General features: G+C 45.7%; 2 protein-coding genes across 8 annotated transcripts in view; one reads left to right on the top strand and one right to left on the bottom strand.

Annotated features, from left to right (window-relative positions):
* On the top strand, positions 1–25,742 carry LOC128345703 (C-type lectin domain family 2 member B-like). Of its 6 annotated transcripts, none has more exons than XR_008316592.1 (9): positions 1–258; positions 8,014–8,051; positions 8,283–8,362; positions 9,739–9,901; positions 12,533–12,628; positions 16,892–16,996; positions 20,571–20,749; positions 23,581–23,684; positions 25,217–25,742. XR_008316592.1 is itself a non-coding variant. In XM_053298062.1 (9 exons), exons 4-9 carry the CDS (start codon positions 8,344–8,346, stop codon positions 25,359–25,361), a joined length of 648 nt encoding a protein of 215 aa, XP_053154037.1. In that variant the 5' UTR covers positions 1–258; positions 3,146–3,172; positions 8,014–8,051; positions 8,283–8,343; the 3' UTR covers positions 25,362–25,742. The 6 variants fall into 6 exon arrangements, 5 of the variants coding, with proteins under 5 accessions (XP_053154037.1, XP_053154038.1, XP_053154036.1 ...); XM_053298062.1 differs by lacking the exon at positions 9,739–9,901 and adding an exon at positions 3,146–3,172; XM_053298063.1 differs by lacking the exon at positions 9,739–9,901 and adding an exon at positions 3,146–3,168.
* LOC128345702 (uncharacterized protein K02A2.6-like) overlaps positions 6,489–27,218 on the bottom strand; it is a 48,283-nt gene continuing 27,553 nt past the window's right edge. Inside the window, exon 3 of one of the 2 annotated variants that reach the window (XM_053298060.1) lies at positions 6,489–6,607. In XM_053298060.1, the coding sequence (XP_053154035.1) occupies positions 6,552–6,607 (56 nt within the window). In that variant the 3' untranslated portion in view covers positions 6,489–6,551. The remainder of the gene's footprint in view (positions 6,608–27,218) is intronic. The other variant, XM_053298059.1, reaches the window with a different exon arrangement.

The raw sequence follows: 27,218 nt of genomic DNA on the forward strand, positions 1-27,218 counted from the left end.
CCAAGCTGGACAGATTTAGCCCTTCCAGTTTGTCATGAATCTGCTTTCTTCAAGCTCCCTCCCACAATTATTTTTACCGCTCCCATGTCAGTTAGCTGTTGTTTTTCTTGGGAAGTGGTGCAACCAAGTCAGAACAGACAAAATCTAATGGGACTGAAAAGCTGAGACAAAAAATCTAGAATGCAATCAGGAGCCCAACTTTCCCATAAACTGCTCTGAGAAAACTTAAGAAGACGAGGTTAAAAGGTGTACTCCCAGGTATGTTATCAACAATTTGTAAACACTTGGTATAGGGGGACGAGGGGGAGTCCTCTCTTGATGCAAGTATTCTATGATTTATCAGAAGCTTCCTGTTTATCAGCAAATTTATTAGACAGTATAACCCCTGCTTGATTCTCCCCCTGCGTGATTCTCTTATATTTAACAGGTAGGAGAGCAACTGGTCCTATCCAGCTGCAGCACAGCATCCCTCCAGTGGCTGTTGTTGGAGTCTCCTTTGTATTTATTTTTATATTCTGAATCTTTTGGGGACAGGGAACTCTCTCTCTCTCTCTCTCTCTCTCTCTCTCTCAACTGCTTTGAGAACTTTTGTTGGAAAATATATAAATAGCCTAGTAGTAGTAGTAGCAGTGGCTAAGGTACTGAACTACATATCAGAAAGTCCCTGGTTCAAATCTCACCTCTGCTATGAACTAGGAGTGTGCACGGTTTTGGTCCGGCACAATAGAAAAGACCGCCGGACCGGTCCGGCGGTCCGGATGGGCGGGGGACTGTAACTTTAAGTGGGGGGGTGGTAGTACTTAGCAGTGTGCATGTGTCCTGCGCGGCGCGTGCGCTCGTCTCTGACGCTGCCGCGCGCGCCGCATACATCACGGCGTTCGTGGCAGCGTCAGAGACGAGCGTGCGCCGTGCAGGGCGCATGCGCGCCGCTAGCGCTCGTCTCTTTTGGACTTTAAGGAACGACGATGGGGGCAGGGGAGGCAGGGAGGAACTCTGCCGCCCCAAGAAGATTCTTCAAAAGAACAGCGCCGGAGGGGGAAGAGCAGCGGGGGGGGGTTAAGTACTATCACCCCCCTGCTTAAAGTTACAGTCCCCCCCCCGTGCCGGACCGGGGGGGACTACGGACCATGCACACCCCTACTATGAACTGACAAATTGGGGTCTTAGGCAAGCCAAACTCCATACACACACACACTCTTTACAATATGGACATAAGGATACTGGCCTATCATGTAGGATTGCTTTAAGAATTACAACAAGATCATGCAAATGAAAAGCACTGAACATTCCAAGGCACTAAACAAATGCTACACAGTATTGCATTAAATGCATAACATTCTAGAACATTCGTCTCTAACATAGTTGAGGGAACAAAGAGCCACACTGTTTTCAGGGCTCAGTTGGATATCCGTCTTGTGATTCTTATCCTGGTGTCTTGGCTCTGGAGCCCATTAGGGTCAGGAAGATTTCTCTCTCTCTTATCACTCTCTCTCTGAAAGAAATCAAGGATAGCTACAATTAAACAGATGATCGAGTATGATCCTTTTGTGGAGAAGCAGTTGATGGGGAGCTATGCTTGACACTCACGGTCCAGCTGACCACCATATTAGGGGGTCGGAAAAGAACAGGCAAGTTGCCAGTCTGCCTTCTGCCAAGCCAGTGGTTCTGATCATTTGTTGCCTTGAGTCCCCTGGAGCAATCTTTCCTGCAGGCCTTTTGCTGAGGTATACTGAGTTTGTTTCTGCTCTCTGTGGCACTCTCCAGTGTGAATTATGTGAGTAACTGATGGCAAGAGTTTTAGGGGCAAGAGTAGAATAGCCAGCTCTAGCCTCTTGCAGACATTCTGTGTACAAATATCTGTACACAAGTACATCTTTTTGCTTGAATGACCGTACCTGTGTTCATCTTTAAAGGCCCCCTGAAATTCAGGGTACAGATTATGCTTTATTTGTTTTATTTTTATTTACATGTATATCCTGCTCTTCCTTCAAGGAGTCCAGAGCAGTCATACATGGTCATGTTTATCCCCACAACAACTCTGTGGGGTAGGTTAGGCTGAGAGATACATGATTGGCCCCAGAGTCACCCAGTGAGTTTCATGATCAAATGGAGATTTGAACTCGGGTCTCCCTCATCCTAGTGCAACACTCTAACTAAGGCCTGCTCAGCTTAGGGCCCCCAACTGTTTTTGGACTACAGCACCCATAATCCCCAGCCATAGTAGCCAATAGCCAGAGATTATGGGAGTTGTTGTCCAACTTCTACAGGAGGGCTGAAGTTGAGCAAGCCTGCTCTAACCACTATATCATGCTAGCTCCGATAGGAGGTGTACTACTGTACCTGTGTTCAGCATAATGTGTGAATAACTGTACCTGTGTATACTGGTCATAGATTGTACTAGTGTTGAACATGTGAAAAGAGATTATGACTGAAGCAGTTCCTAGATATTTCCCCCCCAATATTTTTCAAAATACGAAGCCATTAAAATCTCCAGGATTGCTTTTGGTCGTCTCTCAGAGACTGATAGATTCTTAGGGAGTCCAGGCCAATCCTTGAGGGCTGGCAAGTCTAGGCAAGGAGTTGGACTTAATGTTCCTCTGCTCTCTTCCAGTCCTAGGACCTAGGCTTCTCCCCAGTCCAGTAAGGCTGTCAACCCTTCAGGATTGGCCTGGAGGCTCCAAGGATCATCATCCATCTTCTGAAAAACATTCTGGAGATTTTCATAGCTTGATATTTATTGTGAAATATATCGGAAAAATACTGAGGGGAAAGGTTTCCAGGAATAGCTGTAGTCAGAGTTGGCAACCCTCTATTCCAAAAAGATATATCTGTATCCAGAGACTCCCATTAAGAAACATATTTTAGCTATGTAGCAACATGAACTAAGCATGCTGGGCTATTTACCAGTTCCTGCCTAACAAACAAAACGGCCAGCCAAACCCTATAATGTTAGCGTTAGATTTCCATCCTACCTCTCCTCCAAGGCATACAAGCCTTGCCCCCCTCCTCCTCCGCAGAACAATCAGTCATATGAGTTGTTAGGCTAAGAGATGGTGACTGGCCCAAGATCACGCAATGGTGGTTTTTTTTCGTGGGGATTTGAACCTCAGTATATAACCCTGGTCCTATTCTATCACTCTAACAGCTATACCATACTGATTCTGCTAAGTAGGTAAAGTGTGATCCTGCTGCATTGTAGCCTGTGTGGGATTGTTCTGCAAGTAATATTTATTATTTACTAATATTTGTGATTTTGGCCATGCTGTCATCATGTACTGAGCTAGGGGTGTGTGTGTGTGTGTGTGTGTGTGTGTGTGTGTGTGTGTGTGTGTGTGTGTGTGTGTCCCCTCTCCGTTACAAAGAAGGAGCCTTAGGGATATGTGATTTGATTTGGGTATAAATCAATTTGTGCCCGAATCTGGCTGATACGGGTGATTTGGAGACAGAACAATTCACCCCAGTGATCCATTGGCTAGATTCGTGTCCAAATCAAATCACACCAGATTTGATTCAAATCACTTCGAGAATGGGTTCCCACCTCTTAATTCCCCAGCTTTCATTTTTTTAAAAAAGCTAAGCTCTAGCCCTTGTAGAAGTGGAGTTATGGAGCAAAATGTGTGGTTACCACCTAATGGCTCAGCGGGGAAATGCTTGACTATCAAGCAAGAGGTTGCCGGTTTGAATCCCTGCTGGTACACCTATATTAGGCAGCAGCAATATAGAAAGATGCTGAAAGGCATCATCTCATACTGCGCGGGAGGAGGCAATGGTAAACCCCTCCTGTATTCTACCAAAGACAGCCACAGGACTCTGAGGTTGCCAGGAGTTGAAACCAACTTGATGGCACACTTTTACTATTTTTCAAGTGTTTGGATTCTTTGGTGTATAATAACTTTTCCTCAATGAATCCCTGTGAAGATTCATTACACACCTTCATTTCTTCTGTTCATTTCGACTGTCTTTGGACAGTGCCAAATGTCAATTGCCATGTGCCAACTACACCCCCACTCCCACCCACAAAGCATTGGGGTACTACTCAGTTTATGTTCTAGGAATCTGACTCTTTGGTGTCTAATACCTTTTCCTCATAATGAATCCCAATGAGGATTCATTACACACCCAAGAGTCTAAACACCTCAAACATTCCTAAAATATAAACTGAGTACTCCAGTGCATGTGGGGTGTGTGTGGCCGGGGGTGGGGGTGCTGAAGTTGCCACATGGCAGTTGTCAGTTGGCACTCTCCAATGACAGTCAAAATGAACAAAAAAATGAAGGCATTAATGAATCCTCATAGGGATTCATTATGAGGAAAAGTTATTAGACACCAAAGAATCCAAACACTTGAAAAATAGTAACCGCACATTTTGCTCCATAACTCCACTTCTACAGGGGCTAGAGCTTTGCATAAAAAATAAAAATTAAAGCTCGGGATCCATGTTAGGGTTAGGATGGGGTGACTTCAAATCCCCAATATTTCCTATAGTGGACATATACAAAATCATTAAAAACTAAAAAAAAAAAAAGTCATTAAAATCAACCAAGTGCCCCACTGCCTACAAATTTGGTTGGTAGGTGACACCCTTGGGGACCTACCCACCACCCATATTTGGTGCCCATAGGACCTTTATAAGTGGTCTAAATTGATCTGAATCCAAATCAAATCAAATCCAAATCAAATCTGGGGTGATTCGAGGGGGACAGATTTGGACTCAAAACAAATCAGGGTGAATCAATTGGGGCACAAATCAAATAAAAAAATTGATGTGTGTACATCCCCAGAAAGAGGTTCAAGTTAGACAGCAGTTGTTTTGTCTGGTAGGCTATCCTAGAAGTTTTCAGACAGAGGCTGGGCAACCATAATGTAGCCATTTCCTGCACTGAGCAGGGGCTGAACTGGAAGGCCTCTAAATGCATTTCACTGAAAATTCTGTGATCCTATTATTCTAAACTAGCCTATTTCACTGGGTTGTTTTGAGGCAAGATGCCATTCTGTCCTCACTACAGGAAAAGTGCAATATTTATTATTACTATGTATTGTTCCTACAGTATCATCAATATACACAGCATTTTACAGAGTAACAACAAATTTCATTCCTACATATACCCATACACACACACATACACACAGGCACAGGGAACTCCAGATGTCATTGGAGGATTGGTGCCGAGGAAGGGTGTTTACTCCTTTCCTCATATTTATTATTTATTTATTACATTTCTAGACCGCCTCATCCAAAGGCTCTCAGCATATAAAGTTTAAAAAACATAAAAGCAAACACCATTTAAAACACACTGCTTAAAACAATATAAAAACAATTTTAAAACAATTCAGAACCATGTAAAACTAATTAAAATACTTAAAACCAATCTAAAAACCTGGGAAGGCCAGGCTAAACAAGTACATTTTTAGGGTTCTCTTAAAGGGCAACAATGAGCCTAAGCTAAGGATATCTGCTGGGAGTGCATTCCATAGGCCAGGAGCAGCTACAGAGGAGGCCCGGCTCCAAGGTACGACTAGACGTACCGGTGGTAACTGGAGAAAGACGATGACCAGATGACCTCAACATGCTATGGGGAGCATACAGAAGAAGGCACTCTCTAAGGCAGCCCGTACCCAAGCCGTTCAGGACTTGGGTCAGGGCTCATCTGTCATTTCCTCAGTCCAAATTCCCCTCAAACTGTTATTAGCCCAATGGGGAGATAACTATAAGACACAGCATGAAGTTCCTTTTTTGTCCTCTGGAAATGGCTTAACAGAGCCAACCTAAAGTAGATAAATCTGTCATATAACTCTAGCTGGACATATTAAAACTTCTGCTCTCCTCTCCTCTCTCGCTGATAGTGGACATCACAGGCAAACACCTCCAGAATGTTCCAAGAAAGAAGTGGTTTGTTCAATCTGTCAGCAACCAGGTGAACACCAGGCCCTGTGGACACCATTTTTGTCAAGTATATTCCTCCCAATTCTGAATAAGAGAGCTAAAGGAGAAAATTCCCGCTCTTGCTTGCAGAGGAATCTTTCTGGAAAAATAAACCTAAAGCTCTTGGGAAAATGGAGGAGGCCATCAGACTAGCAACTTTGGGTGAAACAAACCTGTCAACTGAGGGTGTGTGTAAGAAACACGCACCCTGAGGGTATGAAACGGAGGGGTCTCAATGCGTGGATGAGATGTGCGGACCAGCGGACCGGCAGTCCGGTCCGGGGTCGAACCGAACCACCACCACCACACCACCCCCGGTCCCATCGGACCGAAACCGGACTGCCGGGTCCGGTGCGGCCAGTCCGCGAATTTTTTTTAAAAAAAATTAAATTAGATACTAATTACCTTTCGCCCCTTCGGGGGGCTTGCTGAAGCTGCGGGGGTGTGTGTGTCCGTGTGGGTTCTCTCCCCCCCCCCGCCGGCCTTCCTCATCACCGCCGCGGCCCGCCACGGCCGGGTAACTGCAGCCTTTTCGGCCCTTTCAGGCTTTCCATTTTGGCGGCCACCACACATGCGCAAATGCCCTCTGCAAGGCCGTGGCTTCATGTGTGGATCAGTAACTCATGGATCAGTAACACACACGTGGCTTCATGTGTGGGGACAGCTTCATGTGTGGATCAGTAACTGGTTGAAGGACAGGAAACAGAGAGTAGGAATAAATGGACAGTTTTCACAATGGAGGGAAGAAAGAAGTGGGGTCCCACAAGGTTCTGTGCTGGGACCAGTGCTCTTTGATTTGTTCATAAATGATCAATAAGTTGGGGTAAGCAGTGAAGTGGCCAAATTTGTCAAAAGTGATGCAAATTCAAATGCAGAAACAGAGGTATAATGTCTTCCCATTGAGCTACCAAGGGCAGCCCCACATAAGACATAGGATGGTAGTCTAGCAATGAGGCATCAGGGATGGATGCTACACCTCAGTGTAACAGACTTTTTCACAGCCATAGCTTCAGGATTCTATGACCCCTTTGGCATTTGCTGTTCCTGACCTCCATGGAAATTGGCATTATCGCTATGTTTGATCATTGACTGCTGCAGCAAAGTACTACTTCCCCTACAAGCAAGGGTGGCTCCAGAGGAGGGGGGCAAGCACCCCCCACAGGAAAGCAGTTTCCCCCACCTGTCCCACATTTGTTTCATAAATTTAACAAATGCGACGTAGCTCACCCACCCAGAAATGCACTTTGTCCCTTCTGTGCCCACCCACCCCCTCATTATTTTTTTTAATAATGCCACTGCCTACAAGATGTGATCCTCAGAATATGTCTAGGGTTGCTAAAGAGAGAACTATGTGTGTATGACATATTTATTTTTTATGCACTGCTTTTTAGGTTAAAGCCCCTTAAAAGGGGCTGCCATAAAAAAAAGAAAGATAATTACATTAACACAAGCATCACGTAAAACAAGAAAACCCAACCACAGAAACACAAAACAGGGCTAAAATTGTATTGCTGGTAGTAGCAGGTCCAACTGTTCTCTACAGAAGCACTGCAGCTTTTGTCTCAGCGGCAGCAGCAGCAGCTCTGCCAGTCACTTCATATCCCTAAAAACTCCACACACCATGTTAGTCATAGTGTTCAGTGAAGCTGACTGTGCAGCAGGGTAAAGAACAGCTGAAGGGCGGGATGAGTGTGATTTATACTGGAAAAGAAGTGGCAGGAGGAAAGGGTTAACCCAGGTGTTCTCAAACTCGGGCCCCCAGGTTTTGTTGGACTACAACTCCCATCAATTCATCCATTGTGGCTGGGAATGATGGGACTTGTAGTCCAACATCATCTGGGAACCCACGTTTGAGAACTCCTGAGTTAAACCCATAAGCCCAGTGCCAAAGCCATGATCCAATTGGGTGCACAGGTGCTTTTTCTTTGAGGCAACATTGAGAGGTCTGCTCACAGATCTCTTGCATGTCATCTAATCTAGTCCTAAAATTTCTTTAACTTGGTGGCTGCCTTCCTGTGTTCGTTATTTCTTACTTGGTCCCTTTTAGTAATGTAAAATTATTGAAATAAAATATGTTTTCTCTTTCTCAGTTCTTCCTCATCTAGGGGACTGGAAGCTCACTGAGTGGGTAAGTGTCATTTTTTAAACTTTCTCCCTTTGATGCACCATTATGCGGTGGGCGGGGGGGCTGTAGCTTCGTAAGGCCTTTGTGGCCAGAGTTTGGTGCTGAGCTGAGAAGTGGTGGAATGAAGGGATGGCATTTGATATCCAGGTTTTGGCACTCAATGTTATAGGCCTTTTTAAAAATGCAAAGTTTGATGTTGCTTGCATGAATTCAGGAGTTCATCTTGCTTTGCAGATGAGAGGAAAACTTTCCAAAATCAGAACCGACCACTTCTACCACTATAGGAGATTCAAACATGGTGACTGGCTCCAAAGGTAAAAAGCAAAGCAATTGTCCCTATTCTAGGGCATTTCTAGGTGGGGAAATATTCTATGTGAGAACCAAAGTTCTTGGCCTTTATTAACTCTCCATCCACATTACATAGCTCCCTTTCACACTATGTAATATTTGCCTTCCTCGATTGGCTGTTTACTTTGCTTACTTCCTCCATATGCTATTACACAGGGCCATCTGTTGGCCATTGTGGGAAATCTGTGATGAAAATTAAACTACTTTTATAGTCGTGTCAAAAGATGCAATTTTCATCACAAATTTTCCTCAAGTGGTCAGCTGGTGGAGCATTGCAATAAAAATCAGTAATATAAACAGCTCATTATATTATTTATTTTTCTATTTAAACCGCGTTGAGAACTTTGGTTACAGAGCAGTATATAAATAGTCGTCGTCGTAGTAGTCGTAGTAGTAGTAAATGCAAATACCCTGTGCAAATGGGAGCTACATAATGTGCATAGACAATTAATAAATGCAAAGAACTTTCATTTTCAAATGGAATATTTTTCCATCTAGAAATGCCCCAATACAGCATAGCTTCTAATGGCAGGTGCTGCTGTATCTCTTGTGTTTTTTAAAATAGAAAAGCAGTATATACATGTTAAGAAGAAGACAGAAATATGGCCTTGTGTCCAAAATGTTAATGTGCTGAAGCAAAAGTTATAGGAATGGTTAGGTGAGGTCAAGATTTGAAAGTTTACATGAGGTTGCCTTATACTGAGTCAGACCGTTGGTGCATCCAGCTCAGTATTGTCTACACTGATTAGCAGCAGCTGTCCCATGTTTCAGATAGGATGAGATGTCAGGAATCAAACCCAAGACCTTCGGCATGCAAAATATGCACTTCCCATGCAGTCCGCTACACATTTCCTTCTTCTCCCTTCCCTTCTGGCTTTTGAAAATGTTTAAAGCAGGAGCAATGGAGGAGGACATGAAGCTGGATGAGACAGTGGTCAAGTGGCGGATTGGTAGAGGCTGTGGACTGGTCAGGGCCAGTTTTTGGAAGGCCAAGGATGAAATGGAGGGAATGAAGAAGATGGTTTGGGTTCCAAGTAGAGTGAGCTGAGACACAGAGCTGCAAAGGAAGAAGAGGAGGAGAAACATAGGAAGAGACATATAGGGGTGTAGATCTCTCAATTTCCCGGGGGGTGGGCACACGGGGCACATAGGGGGAGAGGTCTTGTGGTAGCAAGCATGAATTCTCTCCTTTGCTAAGCAGGGTCCACCCTGGTTTGCATTGGAATGGAAGACTATATGTGAGCATTGTAAGATATGCCCCTTAGGGGATAGGGTCATTCTAGGCAGAGCACCTGCATGCATAGAGCACCACTAGCTTTTCTCCTTGTTATTCTACTTCTAGTCAGAGAGTGAAAGAGCCTGGAGAGGCAGCCGTGCCTCCTAAGAACCTGTTGAGTTGCTACAAAGACAACACTGAAGAGTTGATCTGAAGAGTATCTGACTGTGTTGTTCAACTGACTGATGAACTTGAACATGAGAGCTTGCTGATGCTACCTGGTAGCTGGGTGTGTGTGCATTGCCTCCCCCAGGAAATCCAGAGGAGGGCTTGAGCCCCACTGCCCCCATGACGTTTACACCCCTGGAGACATAGGAAGCTGCCTTATAACAGTCTGACCACTGGCCCATCTAGCTCATTTACACTTACTGACAGCAGCTGCTCCAAGGTTGCAGGCAGGAGCCTCTCCCAGCCCTACCTGGAGATGCCAGGGAATGATCTCAGGATCCCAGGTATTCTTCCACTGAGCTATGGCCCCATCCCCTAAGGGGAATATCTTACAGTGCTCACATATAGTCACCCATCTAAATGCAAACCCAAAGAAGCCCTGTTTGGCAAAGGGGACAAATCATGCTCGCTACCACAAGACCAGTTCTCCTCCCTAGGGAGTTATTCACACATGGCTTCATGCCACTGGGTATCTGAAGAGCGAATCTGCTTCGCAGCAGATTCGCAGATATTTAATTCAGGGATTAATTGGACACTTCACATAGGGTCGGCTTCTCTCCGCAATCCCTGGCAGATCATTTTCCTGTGCGTTCCCACACTTTGCTCTGGGTTTTTCCTCCAACCAATCACATTGCAGAGGAGGAGCTGAGAGAGCTTTTGTTTTTGTTTTGTTAGTTTGACAGCATTACGGAAGAACAGCATGACAAGTTGCCAAGCAGGCAGATCAAACAGCAGAATGCTTAACCCGAGCCTGCCGAATCTGACCCAAATCTCTGCTGATTTTTATAATGAACTTGCCTTTGTGAGTGACTGCCTTCATCACCTCATGTTTTCCCCGCCCGCACACACCCTAGACCATCTAAGCAGTAGGGAAATTTAAAGTAGAAATCATTGCTTTCTCTGTCATGAAGAAAAATGCAGGTGAATCAGCTCAGACAAAAAGGGCTCTGGTTACATCAAGCTGTAGTCTCCATTCTGCATATCTAAAGCCTATGTTCAGACACAGATTTTGCAGTATGTGCTTGCGTTTAACTCAGGAATTGCTCCCTCCCCCTCCCCTTCTGGACTCCCTCCCCAGAACTTCACCAATCTGCTACAACCCCTCCCCCCAGTGCTTGAAATTACAAATACTCAGAGCAGACCATCTGAAACAGCTGTCAAACTCCACTTCATTGAATTTTGAAAACCACCAATTTACTGCCAATGGTCACTCCACATATCAGGGAGAAACAGGGGGACATAACAGAAGCCTCGAGGGTTTTTTTAAAAGCCACTTGAAATAGAGGATTTTTTAAAGCCAGACATAATCCAGGCTAAGCCAGAATGTGCAGCCTTGATTCAGGGAAAAACAGAGTCCTGTCTGTCTATACTGGTCCCTGATAGCCTGCAGGGACTTCAGGGTGAATGCAGCTAATATGTGGACTGGCACACTCCAGAGGAGATTTGAAGTAAAAGCCATGTGTGTAAAACCTCCTGGCGACAGTTAAACCCTTTCTCTCTCCGGAACACTGAGGCCTCTGGGGGGAGAAAAGGGGAGCTAGATAAGGAACCAAGTGGCCCAAGGTGGGCCATAAATGACCACCAACTGGAACCAACAGTAAAGCAATAGTTGAGGGAGAGGGGTAGCAAAGTGAGATGCAAAATGGCTCAGGAGGTAGAGCTAGTGACCTTGTGGGCCCTATGAACCATACACTTGGTGACTATGGATCAGGGATCCGAATAGCCTAATTTAGGGTAGGGGAGACTTGTTGCTGTTTTAAGTATGTAGTACACCGTTCTGGGCTCCTTGGATGAAGAGCGGGATATAAATGTAATAAACAAACAAACAAACAAACAAAGGCACATAGGAAGCTGCCATATACTGAGTCAGACCATTGATCTATCTAGCTTAGTATTGTCTTCACAGACTGGCAGCGGCTTCTCCAAGATTGCAGGCAGGAATCTCTCTCAGCCCTATCTTGGAGAAGCCAGGGAGGGAACTTGAAACCTCCTGCTCTTCCTAGAGTGGCTCCATGCCGAGGGGGAAATCTTACAGTGCTCACACTTCTAGTCTCCCATTCATATGCAACCAGGGTGGACCCTGCTTAGCTAAGGCGACAAGTCATACTTGCTGCCACAAGACCTGGGCGTTTTCCAGAGTAGCTGCTCATCAGCAGCAAAATGCCTCCGTTCGGGCAAGTTCCATTCAAAAAGTAAACAGGAGGGGGAGCAGTCTCACAGCAACTAACAACCCAGAAAACCAGCAACTTTTCCACACCAGATATACAACGTCCTAGCTCTATATCGCAGCAATTAAATTTGATACAAGGCATTGGAAATGTGAACAGCACCCTGTTGTCTGCGTAGGGACTGTGCTGTCATGACACAAGAAGTGTGGAAGCACGCTTCTGAGATACGTCCCCGTTGTAGGATCTAGTCTGAAAAGTGCACAGCTGACCCCGTTGTAGGATCTAGTTGTAGGATCCCGTTGTAGGATCCCGTTGTAGGATCTAGTTGTAGGATCTAGTCTGACCCCGTTGTAGGATCTAGTCTGAAAAGTGCACAGCTCTCCACTCCCTAACTATTGGGAGTCAAACCCTTGCCAGCCTGCTGAAAATCAGAACAGAAAAGAAATGTCATCCAGAGAAGCTGTTTACTATGGCTGTGGAAGATACACCCCGAGGTCACTGTCAGTTGTGATTGTCCTTTAAAGGAGAGACGCTTGATGGGAATGAGAAAGTTGGTGCAGACGAGCTCGTGCTGATCGAGCAGTGGGTCGACTTCAACTTGGAGGAAAACAAGGAAAAAGGTAAACGTAGTGGGTAAGAAGGTAGGCATTTCATTGCTGGGTGTTTCATTGGATACCAGTGGCTGGGGGAAGGCAACAGTGGGAGAGGGCTATTGTGGCTGTCCTTGTTTCTCGTCTTCCTGGAGGCATCTGGAAGCAGGAAGCTGGTTTAGATGACCCTTATGGCTAACTGCTGGACTCTTCTTATTCATTTTGTGCCTTAGAATGTGCCCAATATGGTTTATGGAACATTAAGCAGTGTCAGGGAAACTGCTCCTTTAAAGAAAGTTTGTCTGCATAACTGGTCTTCTCACCATGAAACCCCTGATGACGTTCATGAGAAATCCCCACCCCCATTTGAAAACCAATGATCTAAGGCCTTCTCACACAGATGGCTTAAAGCAATTCTCCCCTATACTGGCTTATAATTCAAATCTAAAACCTACATTAGTTTGAAGGTCCATTTGTCTTGCAAATGCCTTCCTTGTGCTCCCCCCAGACCAACAATTAATTTTAACTAGAACTCCAAATAAACAGAACATCCATATCAAAACCAACTGAAGCCTCATGTATGAAAATGCTCCGACTGCAGATTCCATCTCACATTCTCAAGTCACATATTCTCCAGCGGGGTATATGGCAGCCCAAGCAAAGTGAGAGTGTTCATCGATCAGCTACTGCGCCTTGCAAAATTTTGCAAGGTGCTGACTCCCCTTGCTTTTAGACATGATCTAGCATTGTAACCACACGTGCAGAAGAAAGGCTCTCCAGTTGCTGACAAAAAGCAAGAGAAAGTAATTGGTGTTCCTGCAAAGCTCAGAGACAATGGACTTTTTGGGCACCTGTGTGACTCTGAATTGCGGCCACATGGTGGTGGTGATTTATTTTTTATTATTATTATTTCTTGTTTACACAGTCAGACAGGTGTTATTGACTGGTTTGTTTTATCCAGACATTGAGTCCTTCCCAAGGACCTGGGATGCCAGAATTTAATTGTCAATGTTGTTGTTGCTGTTGTTATAGATATCGTCGCAGAATATAGGCTGTTCCCAGTAAAGCTGCTTTTTGTAATTGGCTGATGGTGATTTCTGTGGCCCCTATGGTGTTGAGGTGCTCTTCAAGGTCTTTTGGAACTGCACCCAGGGCGCCAATGACCACTGGGACTATTTTGGTCTTTTTCTGCCACAGCCTTTCAATTTCAGTTTTTAGATCTTTGTATTTTGTGGGTTTTTCTATTGCTTTTTCTTCTATTCTGCTATCCCCTGGTATTGCTATGTCGATTATTTTAACTTGTTTTTCTTTCTTCTTGACTACAGTTATGTCTGGTGTATTGTGTGGCAGATGTTTGTCTGTTTGTAGTTGGAAGTCCCATAATATTTTTACATCTTCATTTTCTTCAACTTTTTCAATTTTATGGGCCCACCAATGTTTGGCTACAGGTAGCTTGTATTTTTTGCAGATGTTCCAGTGTATCATCCCTGCTACTTTGTCATGCCTTTGTTTGTAGTCAGTCTGTGCGATCTTCTTACAACAGCTGATTAGGTGGTCCACGGTTTCATGTGCTTCTTTACAAGGCGGCACTTGCTGTTTGTGGTGGATTTTTCAACTTTTGCTCTTATTGCATTTGTTCTTAGTGCCTGTTCTTGTGCAGCCAGTATTAAACCCTCTGTTTCTTTCTTCAAGTTGCCATTCTTAAGCCATTGCCAGTTCTTGGTGATGTCTGATTTTCCACTTATATTGTGCAAATATTGACCATGCAGTGGCTTATTTTTCCATTTTTCTGCTCGGTTCTTGACTTGTTCTTTCTTGTAGGCCTGCTTTGTTTGATTGGTGTTGAATAGTTTCTCATTCTTGACCATCTGAAGTGCATCTTCTTCACTGTCCTTTATATATTCTTCAAGGCATCTTTTCTCCTCCTCTACTGTTTTCTCCTCCTCTTTTCTCCTCCTCTACTCTATTATTATTATTATTATTTCAATTTCTATACCGCCCTTCCAAAAATGGCTCAGGGCGGTTTAAAAAGAGAAATAACAAACAATAAGATGGCTCCCTGTCCCCAAAGGGCTCACATTCTAAAAAGAAACATAAGACACACACCAGCAACAGTCACTAGAAGTACTGTGCTGGGGGTAGACAGGGCCAGTTACTCTCCCCCTGCTAAATAAAGAGAATCACCATGGTAAAAGTTGCCTCTTTGCCCGTTTAGCTGGGGTATTTATCATATTTCTATACTGCCTGACATATACATAAGTTAAAATACAATATAAAAACAGGATAAATGATTAAAACAATTATGATATAAAATCAATTAAAATTAATTAAAAGCCTAAGAAAACAGTTGTGTCCTAAGGGTCTTTAAAAAACAGCCAGAGATGGAGAAACTCTTAGTTTAACAGGGAGTACATTCCAGAGCCCCAGGGTAGCCACAGAGAAGTCCCAGTCCTGAGTAGCCACCAAACGAGCTGGTGGGAACCATAACTGGACCTCCCCAGAAGAATAGGAGGGAGGATTCATGCAAAGGAGGTGCTCTCTTAAATACCCTGGATCAAAGCCATTTAGGGCTTTATAGGTAATAACCAGCACTTTGTATTTTGCTCAGAAACATATCAGCAGCCAGTGCATTTCTTTTAAGATTGGTGTTATATGGTCTCTTTGAGTAATCCTGGAGAGCAGTCTGGATACCACATTCTGCACCAACTGTAGTTTCTGGACTACCTACAAAGGCAGCCCCACATAAATTGCATTACAGTAGCCAAGCCTGGAGGTTATTGACATATTTAGCACTGTTTTAAGGTCATTTTCCTCCAGAAATGGAAGTAGCTGATGTATCAGCTGAAGCTGATAAAAACTGATAGTGGTTCCTGGCCGCTATCTGAACCTGAGAAACCAGAGAGAGTTTTGGATCCAGGAGCACTCCCAAGCTACATACTTGTTCTTTCTGGGGAAGTGTAACCCCATCCAGAACAGGCAGATCTAAACCATTTCATGTTCTGACCTCCCACAGTCAGTACCTCCCTCTTGTTTTGATTCAGTTTCAGTTTGTTATCCCTCATCCAGCCCCTTACTGCCTCCAAGCATGCATTTAGGAAAGTTATGCCATTTCTTGATGAGGTCAATATGGAGAAATAGATTTTGTTGTCATCAGCATATTGATAACACACTGCACCAAATCTCCTGATGATTTCCCCAGTGGTTTCATATAGATGTTAAAAAGCATTGGAGACAGTATGGAGCCTTGTGGAAATCCATACAGTAACTCCAACTTTGCAGAGCAACAGTCTCCAAGTGGCACTATCTGGAATCTGCCAGAGAGGTGGGGCTGGAACCCCTGTAAAACAGTGCCACCCAATCCCAACTCCTTCAGGCAACCCAGAAGTATACTATGGTCGATGGTATCTAAAGCTGCTGAAAGATCCAAAAGGATCAACAGAGTCACACTCCCCCTGTCATTGCCCAGTTGGAGATCATCCATTAGGCCAACCAAGGCAGTCTAAACCCTGTAGCCTACCCAAAAGCCAGTTTGAAATGGGTCTAGATAATTTGCTTCCTCCAAGACTACCTTGAGCTGAGAAGCCACCACCCTCTCAATTGCTTTGCCCAACCATAGAATATTGGAGACAGGCATATAATTGGCTAACTCTGAGGGATCCAGTGCAGGTTTCTTCAAGTAAAGTCTAATAATAGCCTCCTTAAGGCAAAGAGGCCTCCTCCATCAGAGAAGTGTTTATAACATGTACCAGACCCTTTCTGATAGTACTACTGGCAGATTAAATGAGCCAAGTTGGGCAAGGGTCAAGAAAACAGGTTGTAGGATGTACAGTCCAAAGCAGCTTATCCACACCGCCTGATTTGGACAAAATTTGGCAGAGTTGTAGTTGTAGAGATACATATGGACACATTTGTGATGATGTCATCCATCCCAGTTTAAGATAGCAGATGCCTGAACATTGGAGGCACAAGTGGGGAGATGCTTGGAGCACAGAGCTACGCAGGTGTCGAGCCCAGTTAGAGGTTGTGGCAGTGGGAGCAGTTCCACTTCTGCTGCTCCTGGCAGGGGTGGTGCTGGAACTCCAATTGGGAGCTGCTCCGAACCTACAAGGAGGAGGAGGAGGGAGGAGGAGGAGGAGCAGGAGTGGAGGAATCTGGGGCTTGGGTGAGGGTGGTGAGGTCTCTGGAGTGAGGGGGCTGTGGTGGAGGGCGTGGAGAGCGATACAGTACTAGCATGCAGATGCTCTGCACATGTCAAGCTAGTTTCTTGTAATTCTATACTGTTACCATTTGCAGGCCCTCAGTCAAACTCCAGGGTCCAGAACTCTGTCACATGGATACTCCTTGTGCTATTCATCATCCAGATTGTGGGGTTAATAACAACCATCTTTGTTTTTACAAGTAAGTAGAAACAAGTGTGCAATATTAAAAATCCACTGTATAGAACTTTCGAAATTCTTATTTCCCCCCAATCTCTATTACCTATAATTGTTTTATTTTCTCAAATGACTGGATGAAAACTGCAGGTAGGCCTATTTTATCATATGTGCATGTGTACAAAACCATTCATCCTACCACACAGTTGATGTTTGCACATGATGACTGCTTTCCACATCCGTTCCACCCAGGATGAATGTCATGTGTGAAGCAGACATCCAGCCCTTTGTATAGCTGGCTTTTTAATACTCTCCTCCACCCTCTGACAAAGTAAATTATGTATAATTTAATAAAATCAGGCCTCATATTTGTTCACATATTTTAATACCATTCACTTTCTGGTGTAATGTAAATTATTTTGGTAAACCTTAGCTACACGTTTGATTGAACTAATGCTGGTGTTTGAGCCAGCGTGGTGTAGTGGTTAGAGTGCTGGACTAGGACCGGGGAGACTCGAGTTCAAATCCCCATTCAGCCATGAAACTAGCTGGGTGACTCTGGGCCAGTCACTTCTCTCAGCCTAACCTACTTCACAGGGTTGTTTCTCCACTGCTCTAGGCTCCTTGGAGGAAGAGCGGGATATAAAATGTAAAAAATAAATAAATAAATAAAATTAAACTACTCAGAACCAACACAACACAAGGTGTTATAGGGTTCTAACTGTAACAATCAGACCAAACAAAAAACTCTAAAATTATTAAAATACCTAACACAGCTCATTAAGTATATAAATTTATAAGTATATAAGTATAGTTTATATACTTAATGAGCTGTGTTGGGTATTTTAATAATTGTTACGGTTCTTTGGTCTGATTAAAATACTCAGACAGCATTTCAATGCGAACATCCTTTAACACTATCCCAGGCTTGATCATGCTGCTCACATATTGCAACCAGTGGAATTCTGGTGTGCAAATATGCCACAAAGGAACAGACAATGACGCACATCTAGTGCAGCGAAACGTGGGTAGTTAAGCACTGCCCATGCTGCTGCATATATTTAAACAGTGCCTGCACTGTTGCGGAACAGGGATGTTCTGCTACAGCTTAAAACTGTGCCCTTGTAGTTGTGCGATGCTACCTCCACTGGAAATCATGGAGGTGGCATCAAACCATTGTAGTAGCACAAGTCAGAGTGGAACAGCCCTGCTCTGCAAGTGCGCGGGTGGTGTTTAGATACATGCATCCGTGTGGGCGGTACTGAGCCACCTGTGTTCCCCTGTGCTAAATGTGAGCCAATATTTGGTGTCTTTCCTTTTGAAATCAGCATGAGTGCATTTAGTTCAAGGATGGGACAATTGCCTAAAGGGGGCATTAAAACAGAAGGGAAATAACTTGTATGGCCTAAGATCATTCATTCATTCATTCATTCATTCGATTTCTATACCGCCCTTCCAAAAATGGCTCAGGGCGGTTTGCACAGAGAAATAATAAATGCATAAGATGGATCCCTGTCCCCAAAAGGTTCACAATCTAAAAAGAAACATAAGATAGACACCAGCAACAGTCACTGGAGGTACTGTGCCGGGGGTGGATAGGGCCAGTTGCTCTCTCCCTGCTAAATAAAGAGAATCACCATGTTAAAAGGTGCCTCTTTGTCAAGTTAGCAGGAGTTTATATATTGGGAAGGTATTTCTTGAGCTCTTGTTTGTCTGTTGGGATATACATTAACAAAGTATAAATATTAAAGATGTGCATGCTTCTGTGACAGAGTTCATTCTAAAAGCAGTTTGTGTGCATTGCACTCCCCTTCCACCACAGAACTCTAAAGTTGAAGGGGAGTCTAGTGCGACCCCCCAGCTCACCCCCTGCTTCATCTACTGCAACCCCCTGCTCAGTGCAGGAGATTTGGGGTGAGCATCCCAAAAGATGGTTGCCCACCCCAGACAAAGGGTTCCATTGCTGAACTGCTCTTAGCATTAAGAAGTTTCTCCTAACGTTTGTCGCTTTCACACACACTCCAGAGTTAGTTTTACCAAGCTCAGAGCATTAATTCTGCAAGAATTAAGGGCACATCCACAAGGTGACTTTCAATTTTAGTAGGTGATTTGCCACACTGTTAAAGGGCAAGATCTACAGCCTGAGGCAGCATGTTTTGCCTCATGGAGCTTTCCCAGACAGTAGGCTTTAAAACGTGGGTTAACTGTGAGGCTTTAATGCAAACTCGAAGTTGTCCCCAAAACCTGAAGAAAAATGTGGATTTGTTTTACCCCCGATATAAATCGGGCTGCACTCTAACACACAGTGAAAAACCTAAATTGTGTGTGAAGTACTCCCGGAGAGCTCGCAGGGACTTGGGATAAATCTGGCCGATAAATGAATGCACTCCCTCCATTCCGGAGGAGATGCAAACTAAAGGGCTTTTTAAGCCCTGTGTGAAATATGCCCTGGTGAAGGTGGCCCTGGTGAACAGATACCTGCCTTTTCCAGTGGCACTTCCTGTGCTTCTCTCTGTGTGTGTTACAACACCTTCTGTGTAAACCACTTTGAGAACCTTTGTTGAAAAGTGGCATATAAATATTTCTCGGGGGCACAGATAGTGGACACATGGCCTCAGAAGATGGTCTGGCCATGTCCAGGGCTTGCATTATGATTTCACACTTCATGAGAGTGTAATGTGAGTGCTATGGTGCAGGACTTGGATACAGAAACCTTCCATTCAAATTCTATTGGGTGAGGACACTCATTGGATGGCCATGGGCATCCCTGTCCTGCAGCCTGATCATAGGAACATAGGAAGCTGCCTTCTACCGAGCCAGACCATTGGTCCATCTAGCTCAGTATTGTCTACACCAGGGATTCTCAACGTTGGGTCCTCAGATGTTATTGGACTTCAACTCCCATAATTCCTAACCAAAGGCCATTGGGGCAGAGAATTATGGGAGTTGAAGTCCAATCATATCTGGAGACCCAACGCTGAGAACCCCTGGTCTACACAATAGAGGCAGGTGTCTCTCTCAGCCCTGTCTTTGAGATGACAGAGAGGGAACCTGGGACTGCATATGCTCTTCTTAGAGCAGCCCCATCCCCTAAGGGGAATATCTTATAGTGCTCACACATGCAGTCTCTCATTCAAATGCACACATGCAGTCTCTCATTCAAATGCAAACCAGGGCAGGCCCTGCTTAGCAAAGGGGACCATTCATGCTTGCTACCACAAGACCAGTTCTCCTCTGCCTGACAAGGTTGATAAGAGGCTGAAAATGCCGCTTGAGGGTCTCAGTCGATGTTTCAAGAGCCACAGAGCTGCCACTGCTCTTTGGCTCTTTCTCTGCCTCTTTCAGAACATCGGGTTCAAGTCATCGAGTGATGTCATCACGCTGTGCATTGTCCTGCCCCACCTCTTGTAGTTAGCAATGGATGTGATGCTTTCCCATCATGCACTGTGTTTCACTGGACATCACAAGGAAGAGGGGGTCCTGACATGAAGTGGTGGCATCTTTGAATCTCCTGTAGTGCCAGTTTGCATTCTGAGCTCCTCGGAAAATGGGCGCAGTACGAATGTAACAAATAAAACAATGGTGCTTCTCATTGTCAGTGGCTAAACCCGATATACCAGCTGCCATCTCTGCCACCCCTTGTTGCCCTCATGGCTGGATCATGAACCAAGCGAGCTGCTACCACTTCTCAGAACTGGAAGGGGCCTGGGAGGCTGGCCAGCACCACTGCTCCTCTCTTGGTGCCTCCCTGGCTGTGATTGGTAACTTAGAGAAACTGGTAAGAGAAGGACCTGCTGAAATTGCTATGCACCATGACCTCCATGCCAGCATGCGAGAGCTGTGAGCTCTCAGCCACGCTTGAACAGGGGTGTAGAGTGGAAGGGAGGTGCACAGGGATGGAGCGCCGGAATGTCTCAGCTTCTCTGGCTGTTGGGGATGGGCATGGCCCATGGGGGCTGTCACGGAGAGCGCCTGCACTTCTGAACTACATCACTGCGCTTGAGGCTACCAAATGTCTCTCCACTGTTTTGCATGTAGCTTGTGTCGTACCTGTGCGGGTCAGATGTGGCAGGGACCGTGGGAGCAGGCAAGTCTGAGTCAGAAGAACAGGCAGAAGGGAGGGAGCCAAAGATCAATCCATTAGGAGCAGGCAGGGTCAAGGTCCCAAAACAAGCAAGGGGTCAGAAGAAGCCAGGGAATCCAAGAACAGGGAGTGGGAGCAGGAGCAAAGTAGCACATATTCACAATGAAGTTGCTTCAGCCAACAGTGTGATTTTGTAAAATATTATAATACTAGCCGACCCCCGCACAGAGCATATGTGCAGTTGTGCACTGAGCCTGTGGCATCCCCCCGCAGCTCGCTCTCTTGTTCTCCCCCACAGCTCGCTCGCTTGCTCTCCCCCCGCAGCTCTCTCTCTCTCTCCCTCTCCCCCCACAGCTCTTTCTCTCTCTCTCCCTCTCTCCCCATAGCTCACTCGCTCTCCCCCCGCAGCTCTCTCTCTCTCCCCCCCCCCCAGCTCTCCCCATTGGGCGGGCCAGGGCCAGGCCATCCCGCCGCCTACCACCTCCTCCTCCCAGCTGGTAGGGCTTTGTCCACCGTCTGTCCACCTCCTTGCCGCCGCCATTATTCCCCCCCCCCACCGCCTCCTCTTCCTGGCCGGGCCGTTCCTCGCTGCTACCACCACCATGGCCGCCCTTTCCCCTCAGGCCGCTAACAGGCCCGGACCCACGGCCCATCCCTTGCCTGCCTGTCTCCCTCTGACAATGGCCTCGGTAGCCCCAAACAGCAGCAGTGGTTGAATGGGCCCTTCCTTGCTGCTAGTGCTGCCATGACCGCTCATTCTCCTCAGGCTGCTGACAGGCTCAGGCCCGTCCCTTGCCTTTCCTTCTGTCTCTCTTCCCCCTCCCTTCTTTTTCTCGCATCTGACGTTAGACGCGGGGGTGCTGGTTTAGCTTCTGAGCAGGGGCCGCGCGGCTATCGTTCAGGAGTTAAATGGCCGCTACATTTGCTACATCAGACTCAGGGGGCGGGGTGAGTGGGGTCGCGGCTGCTACCGCACACGGGACGCTGGCGGTCAGGCTGCACGCCTGCTTTTGTCCACTTCTCTTGGAGTCCACCAGGCCCCACCCCCGATCTATCCTAGGCTTCATCCCCTGTCCCCAGACACCAGAGTTATTGCAGTCAAAAGCTGGCAATCCTATGGACATTCTACATGCTCCGTACCAAGAAGCATGAGGCAAGCTACTATAGCACTGCTGGATTGCACCAAGAATCAGCAGCAGCACCTGTCTCATTAAACAGCCCTGCTGTGAGGGAAGGTGAGTACAGACTTTCAGGATGACAGCATGGGAGACCATGCGTCTGATGTCAGACGCGGGGGATAGCCACGCCCTCGCAGCTCCATTCAGGAGTTGGGAGTCAGGCCACTGCTGCATTTGTGGCACGGCCCCTTTGGGAGTTAGACTTGTGCTGGTGGCGCTGCTTTCACAGCGCAGCAAGGAGCGGCTCTTGGTCGCGCCGCAAATGTAGCGGCCATTTAACTCCTGAACGATAGCCGCGCGGCCCCTGCTCAGAAGCTAAACCAGCACCCCCGCGTCTAATGCCAGATGCGGGGGGCATGTTGAGGCTGTGGGGGGTGTTGGGTGAGGTGCGGCCAATGATTGGGCACAGCCTGGGTTCTTTGGACCCGTTGGCCCAATGGTGGCTTTTGTCACAAAAGCCTTCTGTTTGCTGCTCCCATGGCTGGTAGAGGCAAAGCACGTTGGCTGGATCCATGCTTGCGTTCTAGTGTGAGGGGAAGGAGTGGAGAAGGGCTGCATACAGAAGCCGAGTTGTGCACAGAAGCAAGGAGGATTGCCAACTCTGATGGAAGCTATTCCTAGAGATTTTCTCCCCCACCCCGTACCCGATAATGTTGTCCACCACTGAATGTATCACAATATCAAACCATCAAAGCCTCCAGGATTGCTTTCAATAGCCTGACTGAAAATTCCACTTCCTGAAGGGTTGGGCAGCCTTGGAAGAGCACACACCCCATCTTCAGCTGTCACTCACTGCCAAATTGCTCCACCACCAAGCCTGCCTCCCTTTGCTGCAGAACCTGTTCCATGGCGGTGGTGGGGAATATTGACTACAGGAGAAGCACATTCATGCGCTCTGCAGCCTCTTATGCAGCAGGTGATGAAATGATGTGCTGGGCCTGTGTGTGCCACAGCCTAGCTCCTCAATTCACATGGACTATAGCAGGGCTGCACAACTTGTGTCCTCCAGTTGTTTTCGGGCGACAACTCCCATAATCCCCAGCCACAGTGGCCAATATCAGGGATGATGGGAGTTGTAGGCCAGCAACATCTGCAGGTGGACAAAAGTTATGCAGCCCTGGAATACACTGTTCAAGCTGGTGCAATGCATTAACATAATGCTGCTGATTTCCCAGCTTTACTAAAAAATAAAATAAAATACTGGCAAACAGCCCCCAATCCTGGCTTGGCCCAAGGACTAAAAATGCCAGGCAGGCTGTTTTCTTTTCAGGTTGGTACTTGGCAACCCTAAATGTGCACGTCCTGTTTTTAAAACCCAGTTCTGCTCATTTATTTATTTATTATCAGAACATCACAGTGAAGAACAAAGTTCCCTTCAACCATTGGGTTGGCCTCCACAGAGAACCAGATGATGGCTGGAAATGGCCTGATGGCACCCTGTTCAAGAACCTGTGAGTTCCTACTTCCTTAACTCAAGCATGCCTTTCTCCATCATGGAGAAGACCCAAATCCACAGGCTGCTCTGACAGGATTTGTATACGCAATGTTTGTCAGCCTTGCTTTAGATTGGTTCCAAAATGCAAATATAAAGCCCATGCCGGCCGCAATGCCATATCGAGATTCTCAGAATTATCTCCTACAGTTTATATATTATATGTTTATATTTTTGTAAGCTTGCTGCCCGATTGCTGGTGATTGTGCCTATCACATTGAGTTTTGTCCTGTGCCTGTTCGGAGTCCAAGATGTGTCCAAAAATATGTTTAGCCTGGGGAAGACCAAGGGGTGATATGATCGCCGTCTGCAAATATCTGAAGGCTATCACATCACAGGAAGAGTGGACTTGCTTTCCGTTTCCCCTGAGGTCAAGCCTAGAACTAGTGAGTGAAAATGACAAGGTAGCAAATTCAAACTAGAATACAAATATGACAAATATTTATAAACCGCTTTTCAACAGAAGTTCCCAAAGCGGTTTGCATAGATATAAACAAACCAACAAATAAAATTACTCCCTGTTCCCAAAGGGCTCACAATCTAAAAAAGAAACATAAGATAGACACCAGCAACAGCCACTGCAGGGATGCTGTGCTGGGGATGGACAGGGCCAGTCGCTCCCCTCTGCTAAATAAACAGACATTAGGAGGAATTTCCCAGTTGTAAAAAACATTCAACAGTGGAACAGTCTGCCTTGCACAGTGGTGAGCTCTCTTGTGTGGAGGTTTTCAGATAGAAGCTAGATGTCCATCTGTCAGATATGCTATAGCACAGGGGTTCTCCAACGGATCCCTAGATGCTGTCAAACTACAACTCCCATCATCCCCATTCACAGTGGCTGAAGGCTAGGGATGATGGGATTTGTAGTCCAACAACCTGTGCAGTCCTGAGTTTGAGAATCTGTGCTGTAGCAGATTCCTGCACTGAGCAGGGAGATGGACTAGCAGACCTCCAAAGGCCCTTCCAATTCTATGTTTCTATGTCCCTTAATGTTCAGTAGATGCTCGTTAGTGAGAGATATCCAGGGATCTCTTCTGAACAGGGACAGCCATCAGAGTCTAAGGCAGGCCTGCTCAACTTTGGGGCCCCCAGCTGTTTTTGGACAACAACTCCCATAATCTCCAGCCATAGTGGCCAATAGCCAGGGATTATGGGAGTTGTCGGCCAACATCTGAAGAAGGGCCAAAGTTGAGCAGCCCTGGTCTAAGGTAACAATATAAAATAAACAAACTCCACTCCTTAATAAACTGAGGAAAAGTTTTTCTATTACCAGCAGCCAGACTGTGAATCATTGCTGTTATTTTGCTCATAATCATCACACCCCAACTCTTCTGAAGCCACTCTGGTGAACATGGAGTCTCAATAGATTTCCGATGTTATGTCTTTGTGTATGTCAGCTTGAGCGCATCGATTGGAAAGGCAACTCGGACATGTTATCACCAAACCAACATGCACATGTCAACCGATCTTCTTCCTGCTCTTCCTTTGTAGTTTTGAAGTGGAAGGAGACGGACGATGCGCTTACCTAAGCAACTGGGCTGTGAACAGCACTGACTGTTCGGCTGAGAAGAAATGGCTCTGCAGCCAGAAAGTGAAGACAAAAGAGGGTAGCCATAGCCACTGCAGGGCAACGTGACGCCTTAAGAGCTGAGTTTGAGCCAAAGGAACTCCCAGTGCTTTCCCATGTTATTAGCTGCCACTCTCTGTGTCTTGTCCACAGTGATAAGTGCCAACACGCCACCAATCCAAATGATCAACCTCATGCCCCGTAAGGTAGCATCTCCTTGTCAAAGACTCTGGGAATGGGGGCATCCTTAATATCTGAGCACGAGATAAAGCTTTCTTATGGAATGACTACCAGAACTACTAAACTGAAAATCAGACTTGTGGTAATGTAAGGAAAGTATCCTCAAGTGATTTCTCTTCATGTCTTTTCATTATTATAGTGCAAGTTTAAGTGCAACTCTACTTGGGTTAGTTAAGAGTGTATTGTGATTATTACATTAGGTCAACCACCCCAGCTGTCCTAGATTTTTTTAAAAGGATTGCAAGTTCCTAGTCCTCAGGACTATGGAAGAAATCCTAAAGAGAACACAACCCAAGAAGTAACTGCCAGGCTCAAAATAATCAGAAACAAGTTTCAGGTTCCAACTGTTCTAAAACGTCATGATTCTAAGGTCAGACTCCCAGTCGTTGAGGCCTGGCCCCACAACTGCTGCATACTCAGGTTAGAACTAACAATTTAAGATGTAGTCATGTGATCTGTGATTATGGCTATTTTCTTAAGGGACCAGGTACTGACAGAATAAATGTGAGGTTTTTTTAAAAGAAATAGGAAAAAGAAATAATTGTGTATACAGTGAGGTGAAGAGAAACAGCAAAATCTGCTGTGCAAGACAAACAAAGCTGCAGCTGTGCCAGCCAGACATCATATCCAGTGTATGCAACTGCCTCCCTTCCAAGCCCAATCGCAGGCCCATCTAGTCCAGGATTGTTCCCTCTGACTGGCAATGGCCTTTCTCAGTCCAGCTACCTGAGTTCTTTGAACTAGAGGTACCAGCAACCAGAGCTGGGACCTTCTGCATGCCAAGGGCATGCATGTGCATGAAGATACAGCCCCCTTGCTGAGTGCCTGGCTGGGTGACTGCCTAGGAACCCCATGTAGACTGCCCTGAGTTCTGTGATGGAAGAAAGGAGTGATATAAATGGAATACATGCAAATAATTTAATGATTATTTGCTCAGCCTCTGAACTATCTCCCCTCTGCACTTGCATCAAAAGATAATAGACTGAGCATCATGTAGGATTGCCAGGTCCAGATGGTGAAAAAGGTCAAAATCCATCCCCGCAAAAGTTGAAATAGTTAGTGCTATTTGCCCCCCCAAAAAAGTCTCAAAAAAGTCTCAACTGTGCATAATGATTTCCATAAAATTTGTTTGCGTTGATTAGTACAATATATGCATACTTTGCTAAAAATAGGGTAATTTGAGAATAAATACAGCCCACCATTGTGGAAAAGCTGATGACCAGGAGAGCTGTGTGTCTGCTCACACTACAGTCTAGGTGCTAAGTTCTCAAGGCACCTGCTTCTTATCCTTAAATTCACATCCTGGTTAGGTTGGCCACCATCCCTTCATCCAACAGCAATTAGCAGGGTGCCACCACATACTCCTTTCTCCATGCATCAGCCTTCTCTGGATCACAGACAGAATCCCACTGGGACAGAGTGTCCTGCCTCAGCCAGCCCCTCTCACCCGCTAAACAGCTGAAGGATCCACACACCTTCCTGATCATTTATCGCAAATCCACAGGTCTGGGACAGAGCATATTTGGGGAAAGAAAATACAGGGAAGTGCACCAATTGAATTTTTTTTAAAGGGATGATTCTATTTGAATTTGAATCAAATTCAAAAATTCATTTTGAATTCAAATTGAATTTGAATTTATTCAACCCTGTTTTGGCACGTTTTTTAACCAACCAGGGGGCCTGAAT

The sequence above is a fragment of the Hemicordylus capensis genome, chromosome 2, assembly GCF_027244095.1.
Source record: "Hemicordylus capensis ecotype Gifberg chromosome 2, rHemCap1.1.pri, whole genome shotgun sequence".
Taxonomy (NCBI): Eukaryota; Metazoa; Chordata; class Lepidosauria; order Squamata; family Cordylidae; genus Hemicordylus; species Hemicordylus capensis.